Raw genomic sequence first — 22,324 nt, forward strand, 5'->3', positions numbered from 1 at the left:
GGTGACAGATTTGTGTTCAAACCTGGGCCACAAGACCAGTGTAGCAGAGATCCATCACCACAGCATGCAGGTCTCCTCCAGGCTACTGGTATACAGCTTGGCAATTAAAACTATTAATGCCATTAGAAGTGAACATATTTTAAACAGAAATTGCCTCAGGAAAAGAAAAAGCAAACAGTAAAATTATGCAACATAATGGAGCATGGTCACAGTATTTGATTTCTCTTTGTTTCTGCCTTGCAGGTTGTGGCAAAGGGACAAGCTGAGCTTCTGGGAAGGGTCCCATCCTCAAACAAAGTGATAAACCTTAAAATCACCGAGAAGATGGTGCCTGCCTTTCGGTTTTTAGCCTACTACTTCATTGAGAGCGAGGGCCAGCAAGAGATCATCGCTGATTCTGTGTGGGTGGACGTCGTGGATGTCTGCGAAGGAAAGGTGCTTTCAAAGCCCTCAGCTTCTGTTCTTGCATTCCAAAATGTTTTTTTTAAATGGGGTAGTGGCAGAGCAAGTGCAGACCTGGGATTATAAAGTGAGATGTCATTTTTATTGAAATGGAGTCATCAGGAGTCGTGCCAAAAGGTATAGCTTGGAAAGGCTCTCAGGTTGTGCCTCAAAGAGATGAAAAATAGTTTCTTAGAGAAAAAACCACCCCCTGTGAGTGTCTGTATTTTAGAAATCCACAAGAAAATACTGATAGAGTTATCGAGGGAAAAGAATCTCTTTGTAACTTTCTCTTTTTGTACTGATGTGTGTCGCACAAAAGAAACTGAAGCCATTTATTGGGAAAAAGCTATAAATTTGAAGTAATTTTTCAAGCTTTTTAATTTCTGATAAAAGTAATTTTCTGAGTTTTGGTAGCACTTTAAAAGCTTTTAAAAAGAACAGTTTGCATTAGAAAATGAAGTATAGGTAAAATGGGAGGCCCTCTAAGCCTTTCTTTCATCTTCCTTCTCCTCTTCCTCCTCCTCCTTTTGGGACTATCAGGTAAAATGAAAAATAGCAAGACACAGGAATTTGTCCCAATAGCATGAAACTAAATTGCTGAAAATTGTCAGCTGTCTAAAATTATTTTTTCCACTAGAAATATTTGTTTTGGAAAAGGAATATGATAGTCCATTGGGGGGGAAAATGTTTTCAAGAAAATATCATCCATCTCCAACAGACAAACCAATCATTTCTTTATACAAGGACAAAATTCAGTAACATTCACAGGCATTTCCAGTAATAATTCCCTGTTATTTCATAATCACCATGGCTACTTCCTCTTTAAACCACCAATCAGAACCAGATCTCTGTTTGCTCAATTATGCTAAAAATTTCGAGTGTGTGATAGAAAGCAGGAAATATTATTACAGACTGGTTTAATTTGGTCAATTTTGTACATTACCATGTAATGACAAGGACATTGTGCTCATGTCTTTCATGGTAATTTTTTCTCCACTGGAAAATAACAAAACTATATTCAAGACCCCAGTCCCACAAACCCCTAACACAAACTTTTTATTTCCCTTGGTGCTTAAAAGTCATTGAAAGCCAACATCCAAAATTCTGCAGGACACACCTTTCAGCTCCCCATGATTTCCTTCAGTGTGAAATATCTGCACCTACATGTCCCAAAATGCAGGATCACAGGCAGAAACTCCAAAAAACAGGAACATCTCCCAGCCTCTGACTGCTAACAGTCACAGCTGACAGTATTCCTGGCCCAAAGAGTCTTTACTTTTTATTAATAAATATGCTAATTTGTTTCAATCTCTTTTATTTAGATTAAAGTGAGAACAGAACAAGACACATATGAACCAACAGACCAAGTCAATTTGCAGATTGAAACAGACCATGCAGGAAAAGTTGCCTTAGCTGTGGTTGATAAGGCAGTTTTTATTCTGAATAAGAAAAATAAGCTTACAGCCAAAAAGGTAAGATATTTGTAAAAAAATACCACAGCAAGCAAAGTCAAGCAAATTTTTCCATTACTAATGAGAGGATCAAAATATAATTAATGGCTATTAATTGCCTAGACAACACTTTGTTAAATTTGAAAATGTCTTTTCTTTTGCAATTTAGGATCTATTGAAGATAAATTGCATGCTTAAGATGAGTGGTATATTTAGGATGGGGCTTTCCACCCTATGGCAGAAAAATTTGTAAATTCAAAAAAGCGTGGGTGAAAGCACTCCCTAACTAAAACATCCCTCAGCTTTAATTTGCTTCCCAATTCAACTTGCACCACCAATTCCTTTTGTTTCTGCGAATCAAAGGCTACAAGAAATGTTCTGATACATGTATAAACCCTTTACAAACATGTACAGTCCATCTGAGCCTCTTTATTTGGCAGGTATTTAATGCTATGAATTCGTATGATCTTGGCTGTTCCGTTGGTGGTGGCGCAAACAGCGTTCAAGTTTTTACTGATGTTGGTCTGGCTTTTATATCAGACACGATTCAATCCAGCATTCGGGAAGGTAAGTGCAACCTGCCCTTCAGAAATTTGTGTGAGACCTCTAGAGATCTGGGGAGACTGATTGCTTAAAAAGTCAGAAATATTTCTACTCTTATGCTGTAAAATCTCCCTTGCCTTTGGGTTTTTCTTCTTCTGTACTTCCACCAGATGCTGGCAGTTCAGATTTCTTGGATGGTGGGTGCCTGTCCTTTGGTGACCACCTCAGCTGGGGCAGGCAGAAGTTGGCTAGGCTGGAAGATTTGTGGAACTCTCCCTCAAATTGTGGGTCTTCTGTCAATGAGATGGGTCCTAAGACAGGTCTTCATGAATTAGGTGAATGATCAGGCTGTTCCTGTCATATCATTGTGACCAAGCACTTCTGATCTGCTTTCCCAGGATATAAATGCATCCAGGGCACCAGAAGGCAGAAGAGATCTTTGGATTTTCAGAAAAAAATGTCAGGAATTGGTATGTCTGCTCCTCTGTGTGGCCTGAAAATCTTAGCAGGGGGAGGCAAAGGGATGTGTCTGGGATCTAGGGAACAAGAAGTGATGGCATAGTGAAGGATGCCAAGATATTCTTAGTTCCAGCTCTTGCATTAGGTGACATAACTTAGCACAAATGCTGCATGATGCATCATTCATCAGCGCAGCTCAAAAACCAAAACCAAATAATGCCTATAAATGGAAATTAGTTCTCCTCTTTATAATCCCAAATGCAAAGCAGTTCTAGTAGTTAACGTGTCATATCCTCAGTCACGACTTGAGGTTTTCAAAATCATTTGTATGGTCAGAAGATGTTTTAGAAATCCTTTTTTTTCCTTGACATTTTGCTTTGAAGCTGTGCCAACTTTGGCACTCTGTGCTTCAATTAAGAGAAGAGTTAGTATACCATTTGGTATAAAATGTCAGTTTGTGCAATTTTTTTTTTCTCATTTTCTTGCCAGAAGACATGAAGGGTTGGAGTTGGATTCTTCCTTTCTTTTGAAATCAGACTCTATTCAAGAAAGAGAACACTGATCTTGCTATTCTATTAAGAATTCCAGCCTGCAAAGAGGATTTAACTTTTAATTCAGTCTGACTGGGAAGAGAGGGGTTAGAACAGAATGTCTAGGATGCCATAGAGCCTATGCTTTCCTCCTAAAAACAGTTTGTGGACTGTTTTTAGGAGGGACTGTTTAAGGGTCCCAGGCTGAAGATTGGCTGTTGCAATAGAAATGGATATTAATGGCAAAGAATGACAGGATTGAGCACAATGAACACCTTTACACCGATTTCTTCTTACACAGCACTAATTCTGGGCTTTAATTCTATTGCAGCCAGCAGATACCAAAACACTGCTCTACTAAAATGCTGCCAAGATGGAATGAAATTAAATCCCATGAGGTTTTCTTGTGCAAAAAGGCTGGCAAAGGTGTCTGGCTCCCAGGAGTGCAGGGATGCCTTCCAGGACTGCTGTGAGAAAGCCACAGCCCTCAGGAAGCAGGCGAGGCAGATGAACAGAGTGGGCTTGGCACGACGTAAGGAGCAGCAGCACGCAGCTCTGCCACTTTCACCCTTCTTGTGGTGGCTGGGGAGGGTCAAGGGGCATTTTAGTGCTGTGGGGCTGGGGAGGAAGTTTTCCCATCAGCATTTCAGAGAGCCCCAGTACAAGTGCAGCAGCCACGCAGCATTGCGTCTTCACACCTGTATGCTGGGTAGGTGGGACTGGCACAGGATAACTCCTGGGGTGAGAAAAGGCAGGAGTCACCTCAGCCACTGCTGGCCCCTCCAGTCTTTCAGAGGAACTGGTGGCCCCTGCCCACACTCCAGAGAGGCCACAGACAGCAGAGGGGGAAGGGGGTGGTTGTCTGCATTTAGGGCTCTCAGTGGTCTCAGATTTATGACTCTTTAATTAATGGTGCTACTATTATATTACCAAAAAAACCCAAAATTACTTGATATCTAAAATGATCCCATTCTGAGTGTAATTTCTGCTACCATTTCTCACAGATTTCCCCTGTCTGTCACAAGTATGGGACACTGGGAACATCTTTGCTAGCTTTACTACAGGAATCTGATTTCTCATTTGGTAGCATTTAGTTATTGTAGCTGGGAAGAGGAGCTCTTTCTTCAGTGACAAGCTACGGTCATTGTTCCTCTTTTTTCAACATCTTTCTTCAATTCCCAAGATGAAACCCAGATGAAATCTTTTCATTCAGAGCATTTTTTTGTGCTTTTATGAGTTGCAAGACAGTGTAAGGTCAGCAGCTGAAGACTTCCAAAAAGAAACCTCGCTCCTGTTTTACAGAATACAGTGAACATGAAGAGTTGTTTGATGAAACCTCTGTCAGCTTGCGCAGTTATTTTCCTGAGAGCTGGTGGTGGAGTTTTGAAGAAGTGGAAAGCCCTGGAAAGCACAGGTACTGTGTTGCCTAACTGGCTGAATATGTTTAAATTTGTACTCTCAAATGTATACAACTATCAGCTTTATTTACTATCTGATGCAGAGGACTTCGGAATATTTGCAAGTACTTCATCTCCACAGCTGAGGGAATATGTTTTTCTCTTTAAATACTCAAACTTCATCAAATTAAAATGTTTACATTTTGTACATGCCTTCTAAAACATTTTTTTTGTGTTTCCAGTGTAAAAAACTTCGCTCCAGACTCTATAACTACCTGGGAAGTTCAGGCAATAAGTATATCTCCTGAAAAAGGTATAAGTGTTGGCTATTTTTTGTTTTTTTATTTCTTTATATGGATGAATAGAGAATGTGTAATTTTCAAAAGAGAGATAGAATGTTATGCTGGCAGAATAAAACAGTCGGTACGGAAAAACACAGTGTTTTGATCATAATAGCTACTTCTCTCTTTTATGCCATGTTGAAGTCCAACTAGAAGTTAAGGTATAGCTTTATATTTATAAAAACAACAGGGAGTAGGGGTTCAAGGATGATGGATCATACAATCAAAATTGTCGTTTATTCTTTCCACTGTTTAAACCACCTGATTTTAGCTTCCACGTGGCCAGGAAGCCACATGAGAGGCAGCAGTAGTAACATCACTTTTATTTGGTTCTGGGACCACGTTCTGGCCATCTCAAAGCATGAACATCTGTGGTCTCTAAGGCAGAAAAGAACACCAGAAAACCAGCAAAGGACCAGCCAGAGAGCCCAGGTTCCCAGGTGCTGCCCTCTGGGAGCTCCTAGGAGTTGGTGAGGACTACACAGGATGGAAAAAGGGTCTATATTGTACTGCCAGCTCCGCTTTGAAAGGGGAGGAAAACTGGGCATCATTTCACTCAGAAAACATACAATCCCTCTGCCAAGTTTTAGCTATGAAAAACCAGTGACTCCAGGGGGCAAACTTGAGATAATTTCAATGAGTTCTGAGTATGCCTGTTTTCCTCAGCCTGCTCGTGACCTCAGGAGAGCCCAGGCACTGACTTTTGATTAGACATTTGACTTCCGATCAGCTGATGTTAAGTGTGTAATTCTCAATTCTAGCTGTTTTTCTTTTTCTCACCCCAGGGCTCTGTGTGGCTGACCCCCACACCTTTGCAGTTTTCAAGGACTTTTTTGTGTCCCTGAGACTACCGTACTCAGTCAGACGACACGAGCAGCTGGAAATAAAAGCAGTGGTTTACAACTACCTGCCCAACGATCTCCAGGTAGTGTTATCAACAACTGCTGCACCTTGCATGCCAAGCTAGCTAGAGCTATGGTTTTGTAATAATTTAATGGGAATGTCCTGGCCGCCCTTCAGTGTCCCCCTACAGCCCAGACATAATGCTCCTCTCTTGAGCTCTTTCCCAAGCACAGGATCCAGTTCTACTTGGTAATCAAACTTCCTGTATTGAGCAGATTTTATTCACCATGTTACATAGCCATATCCTTTGTTTTTTGGTTACTTCTTCCCCTTCACTGAAGTAATCTGTTCCCTTTTTGCTGCCTGCTGATCTGGACAACAGCCAGCTGCTGACACTGACACTTGCTGACACTTCACAAGGTACACAAGATAGGGAGAAAAATGAGTATGAGTGCACCATCCAATGTTAGCCACAAAATTCATTGAGCATACAACACAGAGCCGCTTTTCCTCTTCATGTAGCTCCTATGCACTCCTGCATATGGCCACAGTTGTCACTGGGCTTAGGGCCTTCATTGTCCTAAGGCTGATACTCTTTTTTTTTCACTTCTTCCCATCTCCCATCCAGCTGTTCAACCAGCATCCTCTGAGCTGCATTGAATTGTGCAGAGCTGGGATGTATAAAAATGCACTATTATAAAAATGCACTATCCTTCTTACTTCACTGTGATTCAGGGACAGGCCAAAACTCTGTTTCAAGTTCAGTGTAATGAAGAAATGTTAGCTGTTTTACCTTCAGAGCCCTAATCAATATAGCTGAATATTAGCAGACCATGGGGTCACAGAACAAATTACATTGGAAGGGGCATCCAGAGGTATTTTCCCTGTGCACCAGGACTGCTCTTGGGCATTGCCTTGTGCCCACAGGTGACAGTGAAGATGGAAGCAGTGAAGGGGCTGTGCACTGCGGAGACCACGGCGAAGGCAGTGCAGCTGCAGCTGCTGGCCAAGGGGAACTCAGCAACACCAGCCTTCTTCTCAGTCGTCCCCCTGACTGTGGGAGAAATCCCAATCACCATCATTGCCTTCGACCGGGATTCTGGGCACAGCGACAGCGTCAGGAAGAATCTCAGAGTGGTGGTATGTATGTTGTGCTAGGTATGCCCTGACTGAGGGCAGGCACTTCACAAATTGTCCCCAAATGCAACATGCACTATACCTGGAGTTGTCGTGGAGGGAGTGAAATGGTGCAAACACAAGGCTGGAAGCAATTCAGGAAATCCATTGTTCAGCAAGGACTGAGAGGAGAAAATTAAGCCTCTTTGTCTATTGTATGTGGAAAGGTTTGCTCTCTATGGCAAAAAACATCCTTTACCCATGACACAACAACAAATTCTTCAGCAGGCGCCTGTCTTAGAATCTTTAACTCCTCCCTGTTTAATTCTCATACAGGTGGATGCTTCATCAACCTGTATGAGAATTCTTTTTTCCTTGTAAAGACAAGATTGAAGATGTCCATCTAGCAAACTTTTAAGAAGGAAATGCTCTCTGCTAGTAATAAAATTAAACCCTATTTTATTCCTTCTGGTCAATGGATCAATCTTCACTCTTAACTAATGCATAGGTAAAAACATGCAAAACATGCTAACAGAGATGCTGTATTGATTATTTAATACCTTGTCACTCTTTCAAAATTATAAAAAGGAGGAGACTTTTAGAAAAAAAATTACTTTTCAAGTGCCAACACAGACTCATTACAATACCTAAGTCATCCATGGAGGACTTTTTTCCACCCACATAAAAAGTGCAAAATATAAATCCTTGCACCCCAGGTGTCAGGGATTACCATGTAGGTAAGGATAAGGCACAGGATGCTGGGAACCTGCAGTTGTTAAAGGCTATACCTTTTGTAGATATAGACACAGTCTGAGTTCAGTGTTACACCAAAACACTAGAAGTACCAATAAAAATAGCTTTATTTAAAACTGAAACTGTAGGAAGAGGGATGTGAGGAATCAGAAGGGAAAGCATGTTAAAGTCTTACACCCAAGATGTACTCAGAATTTCATGGATTTCATACATGAGAGGTTTACCTAAATGAGTCCCTCTGTGAACTTGTCTTGATGGGTCACAAAGCTGAGAATAAAGTTTGAAATTTAATTTTTGAGAGTGGGTTTGGTAACAGAAATTTCCTCCAGGGAAATGTTTCAATACTAACATAAAAAATCAGCAAACTTATTGGTATTTCAGTTGAGAAACCAAAATTCTTATTTAAAGGTTGAGTTTTACCTAGAGAGAAATCTCCCTTCAAAATCAGTTTTTTGTGCCACCTGCTGGCCTAGTGCTTGGGTGGAGCTCACAAGTTTCTTGCAGCTTAATTTCAGGTGTGAGTGCTTGCAAACTTTTTAACTTTTCTTTCTTTAACTGTGCAGACTGAAGGTGTTTTACAGAGAGAAGAAGAGACCATTTGCATTAACAGTGACTGTAAGTTACCCAAAGAGATTACATACAGATGAGGTTTGGAGCAAGAATGAGCAGTGAATTATGGGGGCAGTGAAATACTCCTTGATGGACAGATGTTCCCTTGGTTAACCAGAACTTGTCAGAAGTCTCTCCATCCAATAAATAGAAAAAGACTCATGGGAAAAAAAAAAAAAAAAGAAGAATTGTGAATTTTTAGAATTTATTTATTTCATTATTATTTTTCAAGGTATCATTCTTTATCTATAAGCTGGTCATCTATTTAATTCACTTATGGGTCTTAAGTGTATTAAAAACAGGTTCTTTCAAGTGTAAAATATTGCTAAAGATTGAAAACTATAAGAAAGATAAGTTTATTTTTTTCTAAAATTACAGTATGTTGTTTATTTTTCTGAAGTCTGGATGTAGATATCTATTTGTTATTTTATTTACAGTGAAGTCCCATACAGTGGACCTGAACAGACCATCTAATATGGTACCAGGTTCTGACAGCCACGTGTTAGTTAGCCTGAAAGGTAAATGTAATTTTTTTGTCAACAACTTCTCCATAGGTGACAAGGGGCAGGCCCCTCTGTGCTGCTCATTCCTGCATGGCAAGTCTCCACTCTCTCCTGGCTTTTCTGTTATGACTCAAATGGTCTGTCCTACATGATCAGGTCATAAAACAAAACATCCCCAGGGTTGAGCCAGTACCTCCTTCCTCTTTCTAATTGCTCCTTCTTACTTGTAGTGAGCGCCATAGCATTATGAGATCCATCCTTCCTCACTGAGCTCAGACTAACATCATGGGAAAGCCAGACATGAAGGGAAGAGTTCGTCTTCTCTAATAACTTCATGCAGGGCTGTAGAGATCTGCTTTGGATTCCAGAAATAAGGATGCTGGACTCTGAGGTTCTGGAGAGTTCTGTGTTTCCAAAGAGGAGATATGTTCATATATTCATTATATCAAATATAGTTGTATGCATATATATATATATAGATATATATATAGATATAGATATAGATATAGATATAGATATAGATATAGATATAGATATAGATATAGATATAGATATATATATAGATATATATATAGATATAGATATACACTCATGCATACAAATTTTGAAACATCTATAAGCAAGTCCTTTTAATAGTGATAAATACCTCCCCCCCAACCCCGAAATGCAAAATAATGTATTTGTGACACAGAGGACATTGGCTTCCATTTCAAATACCTGTTCTAAAATAAAGGGATCATTGAATTTGTAAAGTTATAAAATTGCAGAGAAAAAAAAAACCCACATAAAATGTTTGGCATGATTAATACACAATCTTTTTATCCCTCTGTGGGAGGATCAGAGCTGGTTTGACAAGGCTTTTCCAGCCCAAACCTGATAGACAAGACTTTCCCCCTTCTGTTTCTTCCCTGCCTCCAGTAGCCTGAGGACTCTTTCTTCTTCATCACTGTGCCAGCCTTCTTTCTCCAGCATTCCTGGGGCCTGGCACCTCGTCCTTGCCCTTCTCTAAAGAGCTTTATGAAGTCTCAGGTAGCTAAGAACAGTGTTGAGCAGTGAGGATTACTGGGCCATGCTGGAATGTCAGCCTGTAGTAGGATTACCTTTCTTCATACTACAGCAATCCGTTTTAAATAAGATACATACTATGGCTTGTATTTTTTACAACAGGGAACATTATGGATCAGTCTGTTGAGAACTGTCTGAGTCTCAATGGAGTTGAGAGGCTGATTCAGGTGCCCACAGGCTGTGCAGAGCAAACAATGGTGAAAATGGCCCCTGCAGTCTATGCCATTGAGTACCTGGATGCCAGCGAGCAGTGGGTGAACTTCAATCCCGAACGGAAGCAGGAAGCCATCAGTATGATTGAAAAAGGTAGGCAGGAAAAAAACAAAACATGGCAAACCAACCAGAGGCCAAAGGATGGGATCCTTGCTATCTGTTTGCACTGCACCCTGGCTGCAGCTGCCTCCTGAGTGCCCGCTGTCTTACCACAGCCTCACAGAAATGCCCCTGGCAGTCTGCAGACAGACATGAGACGCAAAGGACAGACATGTGAGGAGGGCTTAGGACACTAACAACCAGCATCTGGCACTGGATGGTATTGACACTGACAGTCCATTCTCTCTCTTGACTAATTTAGAAGTAGAAAGTAAAATCTGAGCTGATCAATGAAAATTCTTTTCAGACTAAATGGATAGCAAAAGCCAGTTGTTCATTGCCTCCAAATGTTCAACATCAACCAAGATAAATCACATCCTAAAAATGCTTATTCTCCCCATACAGTGTTCACAGACACTGCTTAGGGTAGCCAGCTGGGATGTAGACATCTCTGTGGCTGTCAAGAGGAGTATTAAAAGGAAATTCCCAGTACTAATCATGATTTCGGCACCTTCAGTTGCCCACTCCTGTATTCATCATTACATAAGCTAGAAGGACTTCAGCAGCCTTTGGCCAAGCCAGTGATGGAGTTTCCTTAGGGAGAGGACACCTGCAAGTCTGCTTCTGGAAGACTCCAGTCCAAGATGTGATCCAAAGCTGGTATTAAACATACGGCAAAGTCAGGACCACAGTATGTGGAAATGCTCCAGTTCACAGGAATTAAAACAGAGAATTAGTATTGGAGCAGGTACAGCTGATCTTTCTAAATACAGTGGTGTGCTTATGGCATAAAGCATTACAATTCAGTTGTCATTGTGATCTTCAGATATGATAAACCCATTTCATCAATGAAAAACAAGTGTATAAATAGAGATTAAAAGCATGCTAGCAGTTGCTGCATGAAGATCTTTGTCTGTTTATCAAGCCTGCCAAAAGTGACATGAGATCCTGCTAATAAGTATTTAGTATTATCAGCATCATTTAGTGCCTACATTATGCTTTTCTTAGTGAAGTTCATCAGTGTAAAAAAGTTCATCAGTTCTGTGGATATGATACAAAATTGGTCAAAATAATAGCAATCAAGATCTGAAGCCATAAGTCATGATTTTTCTAAGACTGTGTCTGACCCAATAGAAGATGTTTGGTATACTTTTTGATTCAGTGCACCATAAAATCAACAGCTTGAAAAGTTGTCAATAATGGGAAATAATTTCCCAGTATTCACTACACATACAGTGTTTTGTAACCATAGGTATCTGCAGTTTTCAGGTTATTTGCTTGACTCAATTAAGTCAAACAAGACAGAGGATCTTCTAAGCCTAGTGATTTTTCTGTGTCAAATTCTGCTGACGCAGACATTTCCTCCTTAATGCCCCAGTGAATGCTTCCATGAACTTTTCCACCAGTCAATACAAAACATGTCTATTATAATACCAGTGATTTAGGAAAATGCCCAATAAATATGGGTGTTCTCTGAAGAGTTACGTGCTCTCCTGCTCATGCAGGTTACACTAGACTGCTTGAGTTTCAGAAGGAGGATGGGTCCTATGGAGCATTTAAAACAACCCCCAGTAGTGTATGGTAAGTGATTTTCTTTTCCTGGGGTTTTGTTTTTGGGATTTTATTTTTAGGGGTTTATTTGGTTGGGATTATTTTTTCAAATTACCTCTTATCATTTGATGCATCAGAAGTTTTTCTTTGGTGATGAATTTTGAAAATCTGGTGGTTTCCTATGTACTTTTGCCATGAATAATCAGCCACCAAATTCTCTTAGCATATTAAGTCCTTGGTGAAAGAGATTTATACTGAGCCACTGATTCTTTTGCATTTCTCATGAAGTAGAAAAATTCAAGCTGATGTTGAACAATAACTCACTAGGTTTCAGCGAGTGCACTGCATTGAATATGAGTCTGTGCATAAAATTACTATGTTTTTCTTCCTGTCAATGTAGTCTTCTATAAATATCTGTCAGCACAAGTTTGGAAATTTTTCTTTTGTGCAGGTTAACTGCATTCATTGTTAAAGTGCTTACAAGGAGCAGAGAATACTTCGGTATACAAGACAGTCACATAAGCAACTCCATTTCCTACTTGGTTAATCAACAGCAGGCAGATGGCTCATTCCATGACCACCACCCTGTAATGGACAGGAAAATGCAGGTAGGTCAGCCATAGTTAGAATGATTTGTCGTGCATTTAGGGTTATTAGGGATTGAAAGGAGTGCTGTGAATTCTTGAATTACAATAAATGTATCTAAAGAAAATAAATCTGTAATGTAAGTACAAAATCTGCAATGCAAAATTAATTTGTTAAGATGTCTGTTATGTCAGATGCATAGCTAGCACTTCACCACCACCTTTATCTTTTTATACAGTCTTAGACACGTTTTTCAGCTATGCCTATGGGGCACTTAAAAAATTATTTTGGGGGTCACATATTTGGTAAAAATGTAAGCCTTTTATCCCTTAAGGCCATAGAGTGTAGAATTGTAACTTTGTTTTGAAGGGGCATCCAGAGCTCATCTAGTCCAAATTCTGCTCAGAACAGTTCTAGTTAGATCACACTGTGCTGGAACACATCCAGCTGTGTCTCAAGGACATCCCAGTCTGTCTGGGTAATCTGTTTCAGTATTTCACCATGCCCATGATTGAAAAAAGAAAATGTCAACACTTAATCAGAATTTCAAATTGCATATCTTGGTCTACCCATCATCTATAGCTGTCCAGAAACACAAAATTATTGTACTGTCCATTAATTTAGCCTAGGAAAGTAATGTGCATCTTCCAAAACTCATTGAAAATGCAATATAATGACTATATATATGTATAAAAAAACAGTCATTAATATTTTTACTGATCTGTGTCAAATAACTAGTGAGGCTTTCACACTCTGGCCTCAAAGCTAGTTTCACAGTTGATGTAACAATATTGGGGAAAAAGAAACAAGTAGCTCAAGGACTGGTCAAAGGGTTTTGGGTTTTTTTGACCTGTGTTCAAGCTGAGATAATCTTCTATCTTACATATACTTCAAGAACTTTCAGGGGGAAAAAAAGGTAATGAGACCACAGAGCTTACTTTATCAAGAGGGATAAGAAATAATATGGTGTATAAATACCTTTACAGGAGTGTTCTGTCTGCAAGGTAGAGGGCTCTTTATTGTGTAGAGAGTAGCACAGAAATGAAAACAACCCCACCCTCCTAGTGACTGAAAATTGAAACCATGAATGTTTCAATGAGAAATTATAGATTTTTAGCTGTAAGATAAATAACTATTTGATTATCAGCTGGTTCCCCGTGGTGGGTTCCTGATCTCTTACATGTTCAATGCAACATTTAATGCAGCCACTATAGAAGATATACTTTAGATGGACACATATTAGTGAAAAAAATTTGAGGCAACAGCGACACGTTACACAGTCATGGGGTTTGCAGAGAAGATCCTTGACTTTATGGAAAGTAATTTTCTAGATTTAATCTTAAAGCTATGCATGCACATTTAACTTTTCCATTTCATCTTTCAGGGTGGCATTAAGTCAGCAGAAGACGATTTGGCTATGACAGCCTTTGTAACCATAGCCTTGCAACAGACCCTACGTGTCTTCCCGTCACCTGATGTGGTAGGAAGCCTGGCTCTTTAAGTCTGCAGTCTATTGCACTGTGGCATACCCACCCTACCATCTCCTGGAGAACTGCAAGTGGGGTTTAAAATCTGCTTGCACCTGTGGTGGGTAGGAAAAGATGTCGTGGCCTGGTATAAAACAAGGGGTTTTGAGCTACATGCTCCATCATCAATGGCTGTAATATTTGCTAAGCAAATATCATTATAATTGTCTTAACAATTACTAGAGGGAAGTATTCTAATTTCAAGTACCAGTTTCCTAGTGCCAGAAGTAACAGTTAGCAGGTCTCAGTGATCTTTACAAATGGATCTATTCTGTTTCCACAGGCACAAGTGGTTACAAGAGCAGTGGCTTACATGAGGAATCAGTTTTCAAGAAATACTGACTGCTATTCTATAGTCATCACTGCTTATGCTCTGACACTCGTACAGTCTGATAGTGAAGAAGCTCAGTTTGTGAAAGACAAATTAAGGGGCTGTTCTTCCTTTGATGAAGGTACTGGTAACCACTCTTAAAAATCCCTTTAAAAAGCACTTTTTCTAATAGAAACTCATTTACATGAACAAAACAAATTGAAGTAAATGAAGAAACGTTAATTTTATGCAACTGTGTATGTATATATCTAAGACATTTAATAATTTAAATTGCATAATTAAATATTTTAATATTTTACATTTTAATATGTAATATTAAAATGTGTCGCTAGTGAAGCCTGAATCATAACCTTCTCTGATTTTGAAACTAGAACAAAACTACAGTAAATATTCATTAATGTTTTCTGCTTCCCATGGGAAGAAAAAGAAGTTGAGGCCAAATGAGAAAGAAGGAAGTTCATAAGTAAAAATAGCAACATACAGGAGTAGTCCAGACCAGATTTGTGGTTGAGAGGGAAGGTGTCTCTTCCAGCCCACCTACTTTCACAGCCCCCCACCCATTCTGAGTGCTTTGTCCCAGCTCCCATGGATGTCCCACTGACCCCCACAGGGTGTGGCAGTGGTGACTACTGAGTCAGTCAGCTGTGTGGCTGCACCACCATCCTGGTTGTTCCTCCCAATGCTTTTGGTAAATACAGTACTGTTCAACAGCCCCAGTTTAAGCATAGGGAATATGTTTCTCCTTAATCAAGGCTGGATTTGTGACCATAATTAAAACTGTTTTGTCTGAGGGACCACCAGACACAATGCTACCACTCCATCAGATGGGCAGCACTGTACAAGGGGATCATTAGATCCATGGGTGGGAGAAATCCAAATTGAAAATTGTGGGTTTTCTTTTCCCTTATCTTTGCTTCCCAGCTGATTTGTTGCACTCACAACAGCATCTGTGTCTTGTGGTTACACAGTGCCATGACAAGAAGCACTGTCATGCTATTGTTCTACCCACTGTGTAGAACAATAGTGATTTTTGACAAAAGTCTCTGCCAAGGTGATTCAGGACTGAGTTGTTCTTGCAGCAAAGCAGCAGCGCCACTGGGGAAATGGCAACAACGCAGTCTCAGTGGAAACCACTGCCTATGCCCTTCTTCACACCTTGCTCCTGGATGACATGGAATATGCAAGGCCCATTGCCACGTGGCTGACAGAGAGGAGGAACTATGGTGGAGGATACTGCTCTACACAGGTGCCTGACCACCAGTTCGAGGGCAGTCTTAAGGGGAGGGAAGGAAGTAGAAGCCTCCTAAGAACTTTTTCATTTAGATTTGAACAGTGAATTTTCAACTTCTTTGGTGTATGAAGCAGTAATGATTTTGGATCCTTAATTAGCAATGGGCCACAATAAAATAGTTAAAAGCCAGAAAAGAAAATTCTTTGATCTCATGAAGAAGTAGGATAATCTAAGGTCAGGACTCCAATGTGTTTAAAATTTAGTGCTATAAGAACAAGCTGGGGAATTAAATGAATAGTCTGTGGAAGTAGGAGCTGACAAATGCAGGAGAACTTTAAAGAAGCAAAAAATCATAAAACTGATTCAAGGTGACTGATAATGTCATCTCACATCTTGAAATAACTTGGCATAACTGCCAGTATTTTTTGTTTTTCTTCCTCACCTAGGACACAGTGATGGCCTTAGAAGCTCTCTCAGCATACAGCATACGGACACTGGACAGTGTTTCCACTGACCTGACTATCAGACTGGGAACACCTGGAAGGCGAAATTCCTACAGGATTGTTCTGACTGATGCCCAGGAAGCATTTCAGAAGCAGCTAGAGGTATACAACCATTGGTGGCCACAAAGGTTTTTTCCCCCTCAAGAAGGAGAAATCAAATCCTCTGGCCTAGGTTTTGTCATGTTAAGCAACCATGATGCAGCTGATTTTTCAAACCTTTAAATAATTTGATCTGTAAAACAACAGAATCTTTTTAAGGTTAAAAAACCCCAAACCCATCAGGTACTTAGTGGCACACTTTAGAGGTGCTCTCCTGCCCCTGAAGACTTTGGTGCACAAATGTCTCCCAAAAGTGAAGAGTAGCCAGGAACCTAAGTCCTTCTAGGGAATGAGGAGGAAGGGGAATATTCTGATCTTCACTGTGCGTGGAACTGTGAAAATGTGAAATCCAGGATAGAAAGGAGGGGCTAGAGTTGGTAAAACACATCTACTGTGCCCTAAAACTCTAAATCAGAGTGAGATTCATTAGCTCAGTTCATTTAAAATCTTGAGACATGAGGTCTCATAATTCCTTCCATAGCTGGAAGTTTTCCCTACCTAATCTTGGGGGATAAAGGCATAGAAGACTGTCAAGATGTCAGGAAAACAATAGACCAAATTCCAACCACAATCTAAATACCTTTTCTTTTCCCTTGTTTTGCAGTTTGAACTTGGGAGAAAACTTGAAGTATCTGTGAATGGCAAAGGAAACGGGACAATGAGTGTAAGCTGTAAATTCAAGATCCAGAGTCCAGCTGGACTTCTTTAATCTCTTTATTAAACCAAAGTGAAAACCTACTTGACATGGCCTCAACCTTTGTGTTCCTACCTCCAAAATTGTAAAATTTTGGGCCTAAAGCCTGCCCTGTCAATTTATGGACTGTCAATTTTTCCTGTCTTGAACTTCATTAAATCCATAAAATGTCAAGGATAGAGGTGGCTGGAGTTTGAAATACCTCTTTGTGTTTGGGAATGGAGTGTTATCTCAAAGGAGTCCCACCCCATTTGTGACTTGCACATGGGACCTACTTCTATCTGTGACAGTCCTCTGTGCCACTCAGGGACTGGCCATTGTCTCCACACTCCCATGTCCCATCACCATGTGTTGGAGTCCTGGGTGGGTAAATGACTTGTCATTTAAATGATATTTTTAGTGGCTTGCTGTTTGTGTGTTCATCTCAGATATTAAAAATGTACTGGTCACCCGAGCTGAAGAACAACACCTGCAATGATTTGAATTTGACAGTAGAAGTGGAAGGGAGCCTTAAGTACTCTGGTGAGTGAAAGGGCAGGGGCTGGGTCTCAAAGGTAACACGTTTGGCCAGCTGCTAGTGATACTTCATAGCTTTCCAGCCTTGGAAAGTGGGAATAAATGAATGAAACAAGGAAAAAGAGAAATCCCTGAACCCTACCCAGTCATTATTTCATTCTGCTCATTATTCTTATTCTTAGTGGTTACACAGATACCATTAGAAACTCTTCTTGAGAAAGGGGAGGTGAACTCCCTACACAGAGGGGAAAGCCCTGCTCAGTTCCCTGGCTAATGAGGGACCTAGCATGTGGGCTTAAAATTCTTTGAGACAGATCTGTCATAGGTCTTTTATATAAGCAAGAATGTGTTTTGCATCTCCTGAAGTGTGTAGTCATCATCACCTCTGCCTATGTTTTTTTCTGTTTGAATTGTTAACTTTTGGAGGGAGTGATTGTCCTTTAAATGTTTATGCATAGTCTAAACCCCATTCTTAGCTCCGTTTGTTAGTTATTCTTCCTACACTTATTCCTAGAGTTCTAACTCTGAATGACTTGGAAACACTGAGACAGTGTAGAGTGAACTGTTATAACACTCACAGTGATGGCATGACTGCCCACTGGAATTTATCATTAAGCCAAAAAGGAGCCAAACTGCAGGAAAACTTGTTAATGACTGGCCCTGTCTCTCCCCTCCAGAAGCTGAATACTCTGATGAAGACTATGATTATGAGGACTTGACTACAGGAGGAAACAGCACGTTTGAGACACTGTCTAAAATGGATTGGTTTGATATCCGCAGCAGAAGAAAAAGGGATCTGACCACTCACAGCAAAACAGAATCCTTGCAATACAAAGTCTGTGTCAGGTAGGTCTGCAAGATCAGCTCTTCATAGGCTTGTAAGTCTCCTTTGTCACCTTCTTCATATCCACAAACTCACCATCCAGCCTAGTCATCCCAGAGTCTGCATGCACTCTAAGTGTGTGTCCTCTCTCCCATGGCAGGAGAAAAGGTTTCCAAACAATGGGTGAGATTTGTTTACATGGTTTACATAAACTTCAAATGTCCATTGCAGATTCTTCCCCATCAGATTCTGGGGAGACTCTAAAGCACTTGGCAGGCTAAAAATTTGAAATAAATATTTTATTAAAAAAGGTAAATACAGCTGGAATGCAGTAGTAGCATATTTACAGAGTTTCATCACTTTCTGGAGAGATTCCTTTTTGGTCACACTCTGGCCTCATAAAAAAAAAGGATGGCTAATACTACCTAGGAGAGAAGAGGAGACAGATGGGATATTCTGTTGTGACAAGCAGTTGGCAAGGGCAGAGGTAAGAATAAAGAAACCCTCCTATGCAGCATAACACTGAAACACCTGTCGTTTTTGCCATTTATAGTCTGGCATTGGTCTCAGAAGCACAAATTTGTGCCTCTCCTATGTTCACCTTCTAGAGAGGAACAGGATGCAAGAGACAGGTTTTTCTCTCCAGTAGAATTTTGGTTTTCCACTGACTTTTGTCAAAGCCTTGAAGACAGTGGTTTTATCTCCTCTTTTAAACAGTGGCATGAACAATAGCAGGGGAGGACTGAAGTCACCCTAATTCCCAATTTTCACTCTGCCTCATTAAACATATATTCAGTTAATTGTTTACTGGCCAAAGCATCATCTTCCTAATTATTTTCTATGTAACATTTATCAGCTACCAGATCAACTGTTCTGCATCACTGTTCTGCTGAGTGTTAGACTGAGGCTTAGATAATAATGTGAAATTCCTTGTGGCTAAGACATTGGATAAAAACTGAAGGCATGATTTACATCACCATTCTTCTTCCCTTCACTGTGGTGCATCCTTTATGGGAAAGGGAGAGTGCCAAAATAAACAGTTCTGAAATTCCACCAAGTGTAAAATATCTCATGTCAAGGCACCCCATGTGAGTGCAGAACCACTTCATTTTCCAGCAATGACACACTTCCTGATTTTTGAGATGGTGAAAGCTGAAAGATTAGAAATCCAACACAGATATTTAGTGGATAATTACAGCAATGAGGATTTTTGCCTCGGACAGCAAAGGTGATGTAAATTTGACTTAGTCTGTGAAAAAATTGGATAAATTCATTTCCTATCTCCACTTTGTAAGTAATAGAGAGCAGATACTTTGTCAGTGCTGCTTACCTCCCTGGCTTCAACAATGCTTTTAAGGTGGTATGAACTGTCATTTACAGGAGAATTTTTTCTGCCTATCAGCTCCAAGGAAAGCCTATATGAAAATCTCAGGGAAGGCACCTGGGTTTTGGATGACCATTTGACTAGTCTGCATGACTCATTTTACCTCCTGACTCTTAATGAATTAGGCAGCTAATTTTCAAATTAAAATCCCCTTAGGAAAGTTAAATGGAGCAGAAAGTTTTGCTTCACCTTTAGCAAGCCTGTAAAGCCAGACACTTCAAAGCAACCTGGCTGTTCAGTGCAGCTGCTCACTGCTGACCATGTCCCTTATAAAGGTCCACAGGTCCCAAAGCACCAAAGATGTCCCTGGTTGATCTCACTCTGCTGAGTGGGTTGGAGCCTGACACAAAGGAGCTCGAACAGGTTAGAAACACGCTTTTCTATGCAACATTTTACAGAGCCTTTAGAAAATTCTTCTTTCAAAATATTTTCAAAAATCTGCAGAAGAGACATGGGAAAACAGATGATAGATAGATAGATAGATAGATAGATAGATAGATAGATAGATAGATAGATAGATAGATAGATAGATAGATTTTCACTCTTCTCATTCTAATAAAAATATTTGCTGAATACATGCAAGAAATGCAAAGCTTGTGGTGAACAGAGTTAAGATTTCCTAGTCCCTTGTAAAAGAACTTAGGGTGAGGCTTAGCAGGGCAGTAATGTGCCCTTATCATGTACTGCTGTCCTGTGTCATGCCAGGACAGGGCATCCTGGGCTTGCAGAGCAGAAGGCAAGTAGTCTTTCAGTGGTGCTTGGTGGCAGGGCACAGTGACAAGGAGATGGGGCACAGTGCTCTGACAATGTGACTTCAGAGTTTGGGGTTCTGGAGCCAGCTTGGTTGAGGGAAGTTTGCTCAGTTTTGTGCTTTTAGGGACAGTCTCCTTTATGGGGAAAGAAAGAGGGCCGAACAAAGCAAACTAGAATATGGAAGGTGGCACATATTCCTGTTCTGCCAGGGGTTTGTTCTGATTTGTTTGTTTCTTTTTTTTCCTGCAGTTGGTGACGGCTTCAGACAGGTACATTCAGCACTTTGAGTACAAGGAAGGGAAGGTTTTGCTCTACTTTGGTGAGGTAAGCAAACCAAATGATTTTCTAATCCCTGCCACTTCAGATAGCATATAGACTTTTAAAAAATCGAATCATTGCACTTTTTACTTTCCATTACCTTCCTGTAATTTTTTGTTATTTATCATTATTAAACAGCTCAGTGGAAAGAACAGAGAAAGGGAAGAAGGGAAACACATCATCTTCCACCATTCTGTGTCCAAGGAGATGTAGTTCATATTCAGGATTTGGCCTTTGGCTGAAGAAAAAAGAGAAATCCTCTCTCCCTCTCTAGCCAGAAGAGAGGCTTTTCATATGTGATAACAAAAGTGTTAACTGGTGGTCCTGTAAATTTCACATGGACATCTTGCATGTCAAGGCCAGATAGTGATTAACACCCCTAGTCTCTGTGTATATTTTCCAGTAGTTTGGATAATGACTCCACCCTACATGCACTTGAATTGCTTCACCTCTGCAGCCAAAGCAGCTATCAGTATTAACTCATCTATGCCATCAGAACAAGTGTTCAACAACTAGCACAGACACAAATATTGAGGAATTGACTGAGGAGAGAGAGTTTTCTCATCAAAACTGTTCTTCCTTTTTCCTCCAGCTCCCAAGTGGACCAGACCCAGATTGTGTATCATTTGGGGCAAAGCAAATCAATCCCATGGGCTTGGTTCAGCCAGCAAATGCCATCCTTTATGATTTTTACAACCCTGGTAAGGGCACAGAAATATGATACATATCTGCTTGACAACTCTCAGAAAAACCCTCCAGTCCATAGAAAGTTGATTTTGATGCAGTGTGTGAAACCACGTAATTTTGCCTAGTGATTAAAAAAATAGCTTTGCATAACTGTTTTCCAGTTTCTTCAGGTAATCTAAACAGAGATCTCCTCAGGAATGGCCTAGTATTGCAAAGGGACTGAAAATGTGAACTTTCACATTCATGAATTTTTAAATCAGATTTACTGAGTTCCTGTTTCTCATGGTGCTTTTAAGCATATTTCACTCACATTTTGTTTTGACAAGCTGTGTCTTTATACATCTAAGACAGACCATGTTGGAGGTTTGGCTTTTGTAGTGTGCTTGCCAGGGAAAGCAGTCTTGTTCCTCATTCAAAGAAAGGTTAAATGCAAATCATCCCCATTTGCCAAAGTTATGCAAACAATATCTGAAAATTAGATCAAATCTCTACTTTGCTTTAACGTAGGCATCCAAGACAGTTTACACTGGGTTTAAACCACTAACTAACTATTGGTCAATCCTATCTTCTTCTTCTGAAACTGTGCAGTGTTCACTGTTGTTCTCTGGTATAAAGAGGCTTTTAAGATGGATGGTTTCTAGAGGGAACAAAAAAAAAAAGGGGGAACACAGGGAGGGAAGAGTACAACTTAAAGAAAAAAATACAAACAAATAAAAAAAACTCAAAATAACAAAATTCCCAAAGAAAAAATATCCAAACAGAACAAAAATAACCTCTGGCTATTGCCCAGCTGAAAGGCAGCTCCTCCAGGTGCCTAAGCCGTAGGTCTTTGGGAAGTGCTGGTGTGCATCTGATCCCTCAGTGCTCTGCTTTCTCTGGACCAGGGAAAAGCTGGGCTGCAAACACAGTTTGTGCTGTACTGTACAGGCTTTTCCAGCTGAGCTCTCCCCTACAAGC

The 22,324-nt window shown here is 40.3% G+C and overlaps 1 protein-coding gene across 1 annotated transcript in view; it reads left to right on the forward strand.

Moving 5' to 3' along the window:
• The window catches only part of LOC103827373 (complement C4-like), a 41,090-nt gene that overhangs the window by 12,453 nt on the left and 6,313 nt on the right, over positions 1-22,324 (forward strand). The window contains exons 13-36 of the mRNA XM_009102903.4: positions 244-435; positions 1,767-1,916; positions 2,336-2,462; positions 2,837-2,908; positions 3,759-3,959; positions 4,730-4,841; positions 5,067-5,137; positions 5,951-6,090; positions 6,936-7,148; positions 8,441-8,492; positions 8,924-9,004; positions 10,157-10,360; positions 11,872-11,947; positions 12,369-12,525; positions 13,887-13,982; positions 14,312-14,480; positions 15,439-15,605; positions 16,037-16,195; positions 16,797-16,856; positions 17,315-17,408; positions 18,080-18,248; positions 19,885-19,972; positions 20,612-20,686; positions 21,273-21,381. Coding sequence (XP_009101151.3) covers positions 244-435; positions 1,767-1,916; positions 2,336-2,462; positions 2,837-2,908; positions 3,759-3,959; positions 4,730-4,841; positions 5,067-5,137; positions 5,951-6,090; positions 6,936-7,148; positions 8,441-8,492; positions 8,924-9,004; positions 10,157-10,360; positions 11,872-11,947; positions 12,369-12,525; positions 13,887-13,982; positions 14,312-14,480; positions 15,439-15,605; positions 16,037-16,195; positions 16,797-16,856; positions 17,315-17,408; positions 18,080-18,248; positions 19,885-19,972; positions 20,612-20,686; positions 21,273-21,381 — 3,034 coding nt within the window. The remainder of the gene's footprint in view (positions 1-243; positions 436-1,766; positions 1,917-2,335; positions 2,463-2,836; positions 2,909-3,758; positions 3,960-4,729; positions 4,842-5,066; positions 5,138-5,950; positions 6,091-6,935; positions 7,149-8,440; positions 8,493-8,923; positions 9,005-10,156; positions 10,361-11,871; positions 11,948-12,368; positions 12,526-13,886; positions 13,983-14,311; positions 14,481-15,438; positions 15,606-16,036; positions 16,196-16,796; positions 16,857-17,314; positions 17,409-18,079; positions 18,249-19,884; positions 19,973-20,611; positions 20,687-21,272; positions 21,382-22,324) is intronic.

The sequence above is a fragment of the Serinus canaria genome, chromosome 1 (genome assembly GCF_022539315.1).
Source record: "Serinus canaria isolate serCan28SL12 chromosome 1, serCan2020, whole genome shotgun sequence".
Lineage (NCBI taxonomy): Eukaryota > Metazoa > Chordata > Aves > Passeriformes > Fringillidae > Serinus > Serinus canaria.